Source organism: Montipora capricornis, chromosome 4, assembly GCF_036669925.1.
Source record: "Montipora capricornis isolate CH-2021 chromosome 4, ASM3666992v2, whole genome shotgun sequence".
In the NCBI taxonomy this organism is placed as follows: Eukaryota; Metazoa; Cnidaria; class Anthozoa; order Scleractinia; family Acroporidae; genus Montipora; species Montipora capricornis.
In genome coordinates this window covers 28,336,891-28,349,390 of record NC_090886.1, presented here as the reverse complement: position 1 = coordinate 28,349,390, position 12,500 = coordinate 28,336,891, and the positions used below count along the sequence as shown (strand labels likewise).

The 12,500-nt window shown below is 39.6% G+C and overlaps 1 protein-coding gene across 2 annotated transcripts in view; it reads left to right on the top strand.

Moving 5' to 3' along the window:
- LOC138045877 (lysosomal acid lipase/cholesteryl ester hydrolase-like) overlaps positions 1–12,500 on the top strand; it is a 23,520-nt gene that overhangs the window by 5,271 nt on the left and 5,749 nt on the right. For both annotated transcript variants that reach the window (XM_068892507.1, XM_068892505.1), the window contains exons 3-7: positions 429–769; positions 2,068–2,314; positions 5,318–5,473; positions 5,848–5,919; positions 6,325–6,393. In XM_068892507.1, the coding sequence (XP_068748608.1) occupies positions 429–769; positions 2,068–2,314; positions 5,318–5,473; positions 5,848–5,919; positions 6,325–6,393 (885 nt within the window). The remainder of the gene's footprint in view (positions 1–428; positions 770–2,067; positions 2,315–5,317; positions 5,474–5,847; positions 5,920–6,324; positions 6,394–12,500) is intronic.

Sequence of the window (12,500 nt, the reverse complement as noted above, 5' to 3'; positions counted from 1 at the left end):
CTTTTTAGGGGAATGAAAGCAGAATTATTCTAGCCGATTTATTTACTTTTTTATTTATTTTTCATTGATATATTTTGGTTAAAAATGGCTGCTATACTTATGAATAAAAACCGACATTTGCCTACTAAGTGAGTCACATTTGTTGAACAGACAAGTGAAAGATGTATAATGTTACCCTTTGTGCTTTTATGCTGTTTTTCAAAATGGCTGCCAATTGAATTTCAAAATGGTTGAGGTTGGCTGGATGTCAAAATGGTTGTGATCATCACCAACCGTCTTAACTTAAGAAAAGTACACAAAATTCATGCACGGCCTTAAAAAGGACACCTAGGATACAAGAAAACAAAGTTGTCGTTGTATTTGTTATACCTTCATGGTGTTTGGGTTCCCTTTACAGACCAAACTAATTAATTGTATTCGTCCTTCAGACTGAAATGATTAGTTACAATGGATACCCAGCAGAGGAGTACACCGTTGAGACAGAAGACGGTTACCTCATCTACATTCAGAGAATACCAGGAGGAAGAAATGAAGTCAACCAGGACACTTGTGACCAGGATAGCTGTTCAGGTCCGAAGCCAGTGGTATTCCTACAGCATGGTATGCTGTGTGCCTCGGACAACTGGGTCGCAAACTTCCCTAATCAAAGCTTGGGCTTTCTTATGGCTGATGCAGGCTTTGATGTTTGGTTGGGCAACGTGCGAGGAAATACCTATGGTCTACGTCATATCAAATACAAAACAAATTCCAACAAATTTTGGGACTTTAGGTAATATTCTTTGTGTTGTCACGGTAAAAAAAGATGTACCAAATGAGATCATGGAAGAGGTGGCTCTCCATTGGCCTAAAAGAGAATAATACTGAACACAATCGGAAGGGAAAAGTAGGAAAGGAACTTTATTTGAGAGTCTAGTCGTTCTAGCGTCGGAGCACTAATTGAGGAGACCGTAAATTAAAATTAACATTTAACGCAAATCAAGTCAAATGTTGGTTTTGAGGGAAGGGAAAACCGGAATACCCAGAGAAAAACCTCTTAGTGCAGAGTAGAGAACGAACAAACGTAACTCCGTATCAAGCAGAGTCTGGGAATCGAGCCCGGGCCACATTGGTGGGAAGCGAGTGCTCTCATCACTGCGCCATTCCTACTCCCAAGAACTTCGTGTGATGATAATTTGTTCTACTTTTAGTACCCTGCTTGGAAGAGGTTTTCTTGATTTACTTTTCTAGCGACAAGGAAACGAAACCTCTGCACGGACCTCCTCGACGGCATCCAGAAATTTGAACGAATAATTAAAATCAACAAGTAACCGTTTCAAGTCTGCTATTGTAATCAAAACAATTTTGTTCTTACTGAATATTTTTAACCGAGTTTAAATAAAGAAACTACTATTACTGCTACTACTATTACTCCTACTATTCCTACTATTACTACTGCTACTACTACTACTACTGCTACTACTACTACTGCTGCTGCTGCTGCTGCTGCTGCTGCTCCTGCTGCTGCTACTACTACTACTGCAACGACGACGACGACTGCTGCTGCCCCTGCTACTCCTACTACTACTGCTCTGCTACTGCTACTGCTGCCTTTGCCACTGCCACTGCCACTGCCACTACCACTGCCACGGCAACTACTACAACTACTACTACTACTACTACTACTACTACTATAACCAGCTTTAATTTTGACGCGTGCCCAATTGCGGAAGAGGCTTTGCAATGACATCATGTCGCGCACACGCAACAAAGTATCGAGGAGATCCGTGCAAAGGTTTCCTTTCCTTCTCGTTACAGAGGGAATTTAAGGACCCCCCCCCCCCCCCCTTAGCAAACAGGGTACAATTTGAGGCAAACTAACTATTGTACCGTTTAAAAGCCTGTGACTTTGGTGTAACCTTCAGAAGTAATTTCACGTATTGTGAAACACAACGCAACTTTGATGGCAAAGTTTATCAATCAAAACATTGCCGTTGACATTTTTCCCCTACGAAATGAAACTAAGAGCATCTGAACTCGCTGACTTTCGCCTATTTGTTTTTTTGTTTTTTTGTTTTTGTTTTTTTGCAGCTGGGACGAGATGGCCCAATACGATCTTCCTGCCATGTTGAAATTTGTGACGACCAAAACATCGCAATCCTCGCTTTACTACATTGCTCATTCCCAGGGAACTACAATCGGTTTTGCCGAGTTCTCCACGAATAAAGAGTTGGCTAAAATGGTGAAGACGTTTTTCGCTCTTGCACCAATAGGTACTATAGGTCATACAAAGACCCCTTTCCTGACCATTCCTAGCGAAACTTCCATGGAAATTAAGGTATGTAGTATGATCGTTTAAATTAAGATCCTTCACTCAAACATGTATCCTCGTTTTCTTTTAATTTTAAACAAATAAGACACCGAAGCTCACGCTTTAGAGCTGGTAAGTGTCAATAAAAGGATATGTTTCGATAAATTCATTTTTCTTTAAAAAAAAAAAATCATTATATTAAAAAATAATAAGTCGGCTTGTATTCAGTTAGGAGTTAGGGCGAGAAACGAAGTCGTCTATGGCAACGACAACACCACAAGACAAGATCTAGACCATTATCGGTTAAAGGAGAAATAAAATAGTCTATTTTAGTCCTTTTTTCTTCTATTCTAGCCTATGAGACTCTGTAAGATAACCGAATTTAAGGTTTTAACCACAACGGGAGCATACAAGATAGATTAGTATATACTCACTTAGTTATCTTGGCGTTTCAAGCAATCTCATTGGTTCGCTATCTCGGAGTAATTGAGCATTATTCACTCCCTACGGAGTGAATAATGCTTGATCCAAACAAAACAAAATGGCCGGCGTAAACTCGCCAGCATTTATGAATCGGAAATATTGAGAATACAAGATGATGCTGTGCTACAGAAGACAAAGAAGGCTACAAATTTGGCCTAAAAGTTTTCAAAGGTAAGAGATGAGTTCATACTTTTGCCAACCAGTGTTTGACTTCGTTTTCCCAGATAATTATTGCTGAAAATTAAACAATCTTCACGCCAACAATTTGTTTCACTCGGAGTAATTCTCTCTTGTAGGGTTGGTCGCCCATCAAAACGAATTTTTTAGTGAAATCGAGAAATTAAAAAAAATGTTTAAGGAAGTTAACATGGTTGCAAGGAAACAAGACGGGTCATTTTACAACAAACTAACGCTCACCTCAATAGGCCTTATAACGGTTTTGGACGCCATCTTGACGGGTAGGCAAAGCGGTCAGAAATTAAAGTGTTTGTATGGGAATCCGATGGCAAATAACTTCTTCCAAAATTGAATTTTTCACAATTTCTGAATCGCAACGTTAAAATACTAGGTAAAAGATTGTATTCACTAAGTTTGAAGTGTGTAGCTTGGCTAGAAGTAGAAGACTCTCAGTTAATTTTTTGAATTTTCCACACACTTGTCTGTAAATTTGGCTGGGTAGACAAACGTCTAGACGCGGTTCGCGGGAAAAAATTTAAAGACAAATGGATGGAAAATTAAAAAAAAAATAGCTCAGCGACTTATAGGGAAGCTACATCCTTCAAACTTGGTGAATACAATCTTCTACCTAGTATTTCAACGTTTTGATTCACAAATTGTGTAAATTTCAATTTTGGAAGAAGTTATTTGCTATCGGATTCCCATACAAACACTGTAATTTCTGACCGCTTTGCCTACCCGTCAAGATGGCGTCCAAAACCGTGATAAGGCCTATTAGAGCCACCATTTCATGTGGATCCTTTACCAACTGCACTTTCAATTTCCATTTCAAATGAACCTCAAAAACTTTGATCGAACGGTGAAAATGTTTCAACAAGCAGACTTTCGATTTAGATTTCTGATTTAAACGGTGCTAACTCAGGGGCACCCAACGAGGATATAGTTCAAAACCACATAAACATAGCATTGTTAAACGTATTATAGTATTAAAAGGTAGATATAGGCATATTTTTAACCCCTAAAATTTTTCATCTGTTCGGATTTCCTAGCTGAAAGTCTAGTGATCCGAAAATTATTGGGATCAAAACTTACCTTGTCGAAAATTTCAGGCAAAAAAAAGGCTCCCGAAAATTCTAGGTGACCTTTTAGGGTAAAAATCGGTTAAAAATGGGCAATTATTCCATTTTTCAGATGTTCGAAAATCCTAGGAGAGTAGGCAAGCAAGAAATTTTACAACAAATGTTCCGAAAATTCTAGATCTCAAATCGTCTTCCGAACAGATATTTTCCGAAAATTGACGTTGGGTGCCCCTGCTAAATGACCATTTTGCTGTCTGTGACGAGGATTTTAACGAAGGTTATTTAGATTTGCCATGTTTGAAGCTTCTGTAAACACTTTCGCGCATGCTTTGTGCCGCTTGCACGTTTTCCACGCATGAATTGAGATGCCAATTAAATCGACTTTGGATGGTTGTTTCTGCAATTGTTGTTGAGATCACTTCGTGAGTATATACTAAAACAATTATTCTTTTTAATCTCGGTGAAAAGTGGCAGAATATTTACCTCGCCGCTTTGCGGCTCGGTAAATATTCTACCACTATTCACCTCGATTTCAAAGAATAATTGTTTAAATAGCTTATATTTTTCTTCCTTACCAATCCAGTTACTGGATAGCTCGCCCATATTGCACAACGTAAGCAAGATCAACCGAATAGTCGCTGGATACTTAAGATACCGCTTAGCTACATATTAAAGGTTACTTTCGTTTGATGGTGATATAACTCCCTAAAAGTTTGGAGAATTAGTGTTTTCCTCCTACGTTTATAATTGGTAAGTGGACAACGTACATTTAGCATTGTTTTCACGAGCTGCATGCGTCTGTTGTATACCACAATGCCAACCTCGTACAAGTTCCTCAAAGCACTCAGTTTAGGCCGTTTGAAAGTTGTATTTGGACTATTAATAAACCAATTTCGATATATTAAAATTCAGTCCTAAACAAAAGGCGCGATCTAGAGGCTCTGTGGAATAAACTCATTCAAATCATTATATTTATTCCCCAGAGCCTCGAGATGATGCCTTCTGTTCAGGACTGAATTCTAATATATCGAAATTGATCTATTCGAGAATAACTCTCCCTTTGCTGAGGCACACATATGTGACCTCAAAGGTTTCAAGTTCTTTGTCACGCTCTGAGGCAATCTTTACAGCATGCAGTACTCAAGGCGAAGGTCAACTCGGTGGCTTACATGTGTTAACTCCGTTATTGTATATTATTTCATGCATGATCATAGTACATTTCTTTAAAAATAAGAGACTTATCGTTGGGGGTTTATTAATGTTAACACATTTATTTCCTTATTTTTCAAAGACGGTGCACTTGATGTTGGGTAAACGCGACTTCCTTCCATCCGGACCCATAGTTCAATGGTTTGGGAAACACGTCTGTTCAAAGACTATCTATCAACCCTTTTGCGCTGCCGTGATGTTCACTTTGTGCGGTTTTAATCGGAAAAATTTGAACAACGTATGCTAAAACATATATCTCTGTTCGTTCACTTGTGTCCAGAAATGCAAGTAATATGATATCCAACACGAAGTTGTGCATGAAGTATTGGCATTCCTACCTATTTCTAAAAAAAAAAGATTAGGGACAAGAAAAGGGTCATTCAGTAGGACAGGGTAAATGTAGCCCGGCGTTTCGCCTTATTTGAGGAGCGTCATTTTGGGGACACTTCGTGACGCTTATTGAAATCCGTGTGCGTCTAATTATTTGCATTTCTCGACATACCTATTTCTCAATTTCCTTCTTTATTTTATTTTATTTTATTTCGTAGTCATTTGTGGGATGTGAGGCAGTGTCAAGCTATATTTGACCTTTCTTACCTTTTATTTCAACAGACACGAATTCCAGTGTATGTAACACACACACCCGCAGGGACTTCTGTTAAAAACGCGATCCACTGGCTACAGGTAATACGATATTTTGTGCAGAGCTCCTCAAATTCCTTCAAAAGCAGCTGAGATCATCAAAAAAAAAACATAGTCCTTTCTTAGTTTTATATGTTTCGCTTTATTATCTTTTTTGATATTTAAAACTTGTGCCCGCGACTTCCTAAAACATATATGTATCCGTACATTTTTTTAAAGACATGATTTACAGTAAATAAGGTAAGGCAAAACCGCATATGTAAAGGAAAATCACAGAACTGTCGTTGTTCGTCAGCATGTGGTTGAAGTGATGTCAAGTGACGTATGATGGAGTATGGAAAAATCAGTCGGCGACTTGTCGTGAACTTCTAGAGAGGTCTGTTTCTTTATGTATAGGCCTTTTTGTAGTCTCTCTCACAAATGTGTTCATAATTCCTTTTTCAACAGATGGTGAATTCCAAAAAATTCCAAATGTACGATTATGGATATTTTGGAAATCAGCGAGACTATGGACAAGTATGTTTAGTAATTTTACTTTATTTTCTCTAAGTCCATAGAAAGGCTTTCGTTTTCCAAAGTGACCGATGTTGTCCTTTCGCGGGGTAAACTGGGAAACATGGTTTTGTATCAGGTCAACACTCTTTCTTTAATTTTCGCGCAAATTTACCTTGACTCTGAAAAAAAAAAACAACGTTAGTTTGGTTAGTCACCTTCGTTGCAATTAAGGTCGGTGATATTGTAATGCGACGGCTCTGCTAACTGCTGCAATGTCAACGGATTTATTCACAAACGGAATCGAAGAAACTGAACAACGTACCTCTCGTCAAGAGTCAGCACACTCGCACAATCCCTAACCGTAAGTCTAGCTCTTTTTTGAGTCATTGTTGCGTGCATATCAGTTGCGAAAGCTTAACGCCAAGTAACTGTCTCTTCATCCAGCTCAAGCACATTACAGTAAGTTTGCGCATTTAACACTAGGCTTTTCAATACCTTTGCCTCCCTTCACCCGAAAAATGATGCTCTCCTGCATCAGGAGGCCGTTCAACAATAAGATTTAATGAGAAAAGACGAATCCTTGAATCCTCCTCTAACAATTGAACACAAATAAAATAAAAGTCAACGGAAACAATGCTTGATCTCCTTCCTTTCACTAGCAAAAAGTCCAGCTAGATCACATCGTGCTTGAAATGTTTTTCAACTGAACTAAAGTTAAATCGATGCTTTTCCGCTGCGTGAAGCGGCTGCCGGAAATGACATCAGTAATTCAGCTGTCAAGTGTCCTCCCTCCATTGTCAAAAGTTTTCCGTTCTTCAAACGGTTTGAGACGGTCGTGATGTAAAAATTTCCTCTGGAATTCTTCTGAATACGATAAACCACGTCTGGCGCACGTTTAATGACTTCCCAGTGCCCTTTCCCCTTCCCTTCCTCTGCGGATTGTACAGCCACACCTTCTCCCCATCCGCGTATGAATGTGAATTCGACCTCTGGTCATACAAGCGTTTCAACCCTCAAATGATCCCGTCAAAATTGCTCCATACATGTCCAATACACTCGACCTGAGTCGGGTTGTCTTCACTCGCAGGCGGATTGAGTCCGATCGCGACCGGAACCGGAAATGGGTGCATGGCGCTTGTGGTACCGGAAGTAACGGTTAACAGGAGCGAGGGGGGCTGAAAAAGTTGGCAAACAGACTCGATCGAATCCGATCCGATCGAGTCAATCGGACTCTCAGAAGTCAGTTCGCGCGTGACAGAATATATCTCTCAGCCATGAGGCGGAACAAGCGCACGCGACACTTGAAATATACGTCGTTCTTAAAGCCATGAGGCGATACAAGCGCGCTACACATGTAACATTAGTCGTTCTTTAAGACATGAGGCGAAAGTCAACATCACGAAACATTGCACTCCACACTATACCTCGTTCTTTAAAGCATGAAGCTGAACAAGATTTTCACAAATCCAGGTCATTGAATTTCCGATTGCGACAGAAATTCTTGTCATCCAATCTCCGACAACAATAAATTATTAGCTTTTCAGTCAAATCCACTGATTTCAGTGACGAAGAAAAAAATACTCTGCGTGAACGAGAGCCTTTCCCTGGATGAAAACTTTCATTTGTTTTTCTAATTGAAATTGTGATTAATTCCATAAGACATTAGAAACTTCTATAGCATTCTGGAACTGTTCTAGTTAGAAGAGCTCTATATTGATTATATGTGAAATATAGAATGGTCAAGGTTATGACATTAGAAAGTTCTATAGCATTCTAGAACTGCTCTAGTTTGAAGAGCTCTATAGAAAGTTCTATATCATTCTAGAACCGCTCTAGTAAAATGGTCGTATGTGCAAACTTCTAAAGTTCTGATTAAAGTCAAAATTCGCAGTTCTAGAGTTCCGATTTCTAGAGTTCTAAGTTCTAGAATTCTCAATTGTTATATGTTACCCTCTGTGGGCTCTAGAATGTCTAGAGTTCTAGAATAGCCAGACTCTCTAAGTGAGTTCCAGAACGTCTAAACTGCACACTAGACTTGGTTGATTTCACTGATTACCATTCACTAGTTTAAATACTAAGCACTCATTTAAGCAAAAACAAATCCCCATGAATATCATGTAACCGCGTTATACCTCGACCATTTCCAAGCACCTTAAGTAAAGTAAAGTGGTGCATATATATATCGCCTTTATCACAAACGTCTCAAAGGCGCTTTACAATGATCAACTTACCCCCAGCGGACTGGAAGCATATACAGGCGCAAATTGCAGCCGCTTCTAAGCAGTCCATGCATGCTGGTACTCATTTTACCGACCTCGGAAGGATGGAAAGCTGAGTGAACTTCAGCGGGAAAGAAGGTCGCCAAATATTCCACTCTCGGCAGAACCGGGAATGGAACCCGGGACCTTAGGGTTGGAAGGCAGAGATCTTACCACTGCGCCAACCCCTCCGCTCTAGTAAGTGAGCTAAAACGTTCCGCCGTTTTCCCAAACGAATTAAAAATAGACATGAACACTTGACTAAACCAGGTATCGCTCTTTAGCTTTCACTTTGCGGTTCGGTTAACTACACTTTTCACGAGATTATGTGAAGAAGAAAGCACTCGTTTACTGATTAAGCCTAAGCGCTCCTTTCACTTATTAGGCCCCAGTAAGCACTCTCGCAAAAGTTTAGCTTTCATTTTGCGGTTCGGTCAACTACACTTTTCACACAATCTCCGACAACAATAAATTATTAGCTGTTCAGTCAAATCAGTGTAGAAGACAAAGATAATCTGAACGAGAGCCTTTCCCTGGATTAAAACTTCCATTTGATTTTCTAATTGAAATTGTGATTAATTCGGAGTAACTGATATGTTATTTATTTCTGAAAATAAGTAAGTGAAAACAACATTTAAGCATGTTTAACAAACCCAAAAAATTATTACTACTCCAGCAAGAACTTGTTCGCCGAACGTCCGGCTCGGTGTGCGCTTGCAATGTCACTGAACCACCGAAGCCATCGGAGATATGTCCAGAAATGCACGCAACAACCAAAAATGGCAAAAAAGAGAAAATGTTGGCGAATTTGGCAAATATGGCGAAAATGACAATTTTGCCACAATCGCCAACAAGGTAAAGCACAAAGCAGAGAGTGCTTAGGCCTAATCACTGAAAGGAGCGCTTAGGCGTAATCAGTAAACGACTGCTTTCTTCGAACCGTAAAATGAAAGCTAAAATTTTACAATAGTGCTTAGGCCTAATCACTGAAACGAGCGCTTACACTTTTGAAATATCGCTATAATGAACTGCCATCGCGGTCCGCAATCCCGTAGTCGAGGAATGAAAATTGTTCAAGGGCAAGACGATCTCGTGAAAAGTGTAGTGAACCGAACAACAAAATGAAAGCTAATATTTCAAGAGAGTGCTTTGGACTAATCACGGAAGCGAGCGCTTCGGCGTAATCAGTAAACGAGTGCTTTCTTCCTCACAAGATCTCGTGAAACGTGTATTTTTAACTATTTTCGAGTGCGTGTGAAGAAGAAAGCACTGCAGTACACTTAAAAGTGTACTGCAGTGCTTTCTTCTTCACACGCACTCGTGAATAGTGTAGTAAACCGAAGCACAAAATGAAAGCTACAATTTTACGAGAGTGCTTAGGCCTAATCACTGAAACGAGCGCTTAGTCTTAAACAGGAATCGAGTGCTATTTCCTGTAGTTAACCGAACCGTAAAATGAAAGTTAACCGAATTGTAAAATGATTCGATCAACGCACTATAAGAACGAGAGATACATATCAACAAGGGGATTGATCGGTTTTTCACTCGATCATCATGCTTTATGAACGAGAAATACATATACATCAATGTCCTTCGCTCTTTTTGTTTGGCGCCTCGGGAAGGAGAAATACTGGGTATCAGGGGCACCCAACGTCAATTTTCGGAAAATATCTGTTCGGAAGACGATTTGAGATTTATAATTTTCGGAACATTTGTTGTAAAATTTCTTGCTTTCCTGCCTCTCCTAGGATTTTCGAACATCTGAAAAATGGTATAATTGCTCATTTTTAACGGATTTTTACCCTAAAAAGGTCACCTAGAATGTTCGGGAGCCTTTTTTCTGGCTAAAATTTTCCAAAAGGTACGTTTTGATCCCTATAATTTTCGGATCACTAGACTTTTAGCTAGGAAATCCGAGGAGATGAAAATTTTTTAGGCGATAAAAATATGCCTATAGCGCCCTGTTACTTGGTTTATTTTTTTATCGCTCGTGTACATAAACGCGATCACAGCTTTCAATGCAATTTGGGCAGATCGTAACACATTTCTTGGTCTTTCTGAAGCATAAATTTATTTTGGCTGTTACAAATACCCTAATAAAAACAGCTGAGAGAGTGAGTTCATTTTATCTAACTTCCACACCCCCAAAAGCCCACTGGTACATATCAATTGACGTTGAAACTAGTATTTCGTTGAAGTGCATTCTTTGTGCTAGGCTGCGTTAAAATTTCTTCCGCGGCCTGACAAACGTGGCTCGTCGAGTTGCAAGACAATTCCGTGCAATCAACTAAGGAGTTGTTGTGCAAGGTAATTAAAAGAACTGTTTCTGTTCAGGACTTTAATATTCACTTGCCTTTACCACCACTCCTCAATCAAATCTCTCTCGCGCAATCCATATGACGACTTTGTTCAAATGTTCAAGTTTTCGTTTTTGAAGGCCACAAAATGGAATAGAGAAAGCTGGCGTTATTTTTGCCAATAATAGGGAATTCAAGAAACGACTATGGCAACGGTATAGTCGAAAAACCCGTCAAAAGAAGACAATGGCTTTGCACTTGAGTTTCAAAAAGAAAATTCAGTATACCGTATTGATGAAATGACTAAATTTAAGATTTCACATGAACCCAATAACACATAAGGCAAACTGACTTCAGTCATTTTATTCTTTTTCTTTACTTTAATAATGGCACACCAAATAAGATCAGTCCTGTATGGCTAATATTATGTTCACTTTTTAGTTGAATGATCTGTAATAACCTTGAAATAGCTGCAATCCCTGTGATCAAAATTTTGTTCTGTCACGGTTGCCGTAGTCTGAGTAAACTTTCTAATGTCCAGAGCCTTTCATTTTAACGAACAAGGGCAACTATCTACAATTTCTCGAAGGACGGATATGTAAGGCCGTTTCCTTCGAACCACTGTGGCTGGTACTTCCAGCTTTAACCCCTCAAATAGTTCCTGAAGTAGCCCCTTGCATTTCACCAAAGCACAAACATTGCACTGATCTACAACTTGAATAGGGTGGCTGATGTGGTGCAGACACGAAAGCACAGAGTCTCTTGCTGAGGTGAAATTCGCATGTTCCTCTACAGCAAGCACATCTTGCTCCATTACCTGTACTTGCTGTCGCAGTTTCCCTGCCAAACATGAAAAGAGAGGTAAAATGTGTTGTGCAGAAAGAAATTCCGTTGTCATGAACAGTCTGAACCGAGTCATCGCCGCATTTCTTTGGTGACCAAATTAGGTTTCAGCTTTCTCCTAGTCGCCCAGGCTGATGTTAAAGCCTCAAGGTAGGCCTTCTGATTAGCATTATATCTTTCGGCCCTCTTGGTTCCTTTGCCCAGCTCTCCTTACTGGGTTGGTGATATGGTAACTGAAAGAACCATCAACAGCAAGGACAATCACTTAAACACATGTAGGAAGGCCTGCACCTTTCTGAAGCTGGCACGCATACTTTAGTTTGGCGAGAGCCCCTCGGGACCGAGACAGTTCGCAAGGGCTGTTGGAGCATAGACGCTCGTTGAAAAACACGAACATAGCCCACCATAGAAATTTACGTGTTAAAAGAGAGAAAATAAAGTGAGAAAATTGCTTCAAATAGGACAAAACTGCAGTTTGAGCTGGGGAGTGGTGGTAAAGGTGAATGAATTATTTTCTGAACAGAAACATTTGTGTCAACTTACCTTCGACTACACCTTCTTAGTTACACTCCACAGAGTTGCAACAATTCGTCACGTGACCTTTCTTTCATAAACACGATGACTCTGCTGAATTCATGAAATTATTTTTCTAAAAATAAAAAGAGCAGCTTAAAATATGCCACCATGCCGATTTTCGTAAGATATCGTTTAAACTGGTGTTGTTGATGTT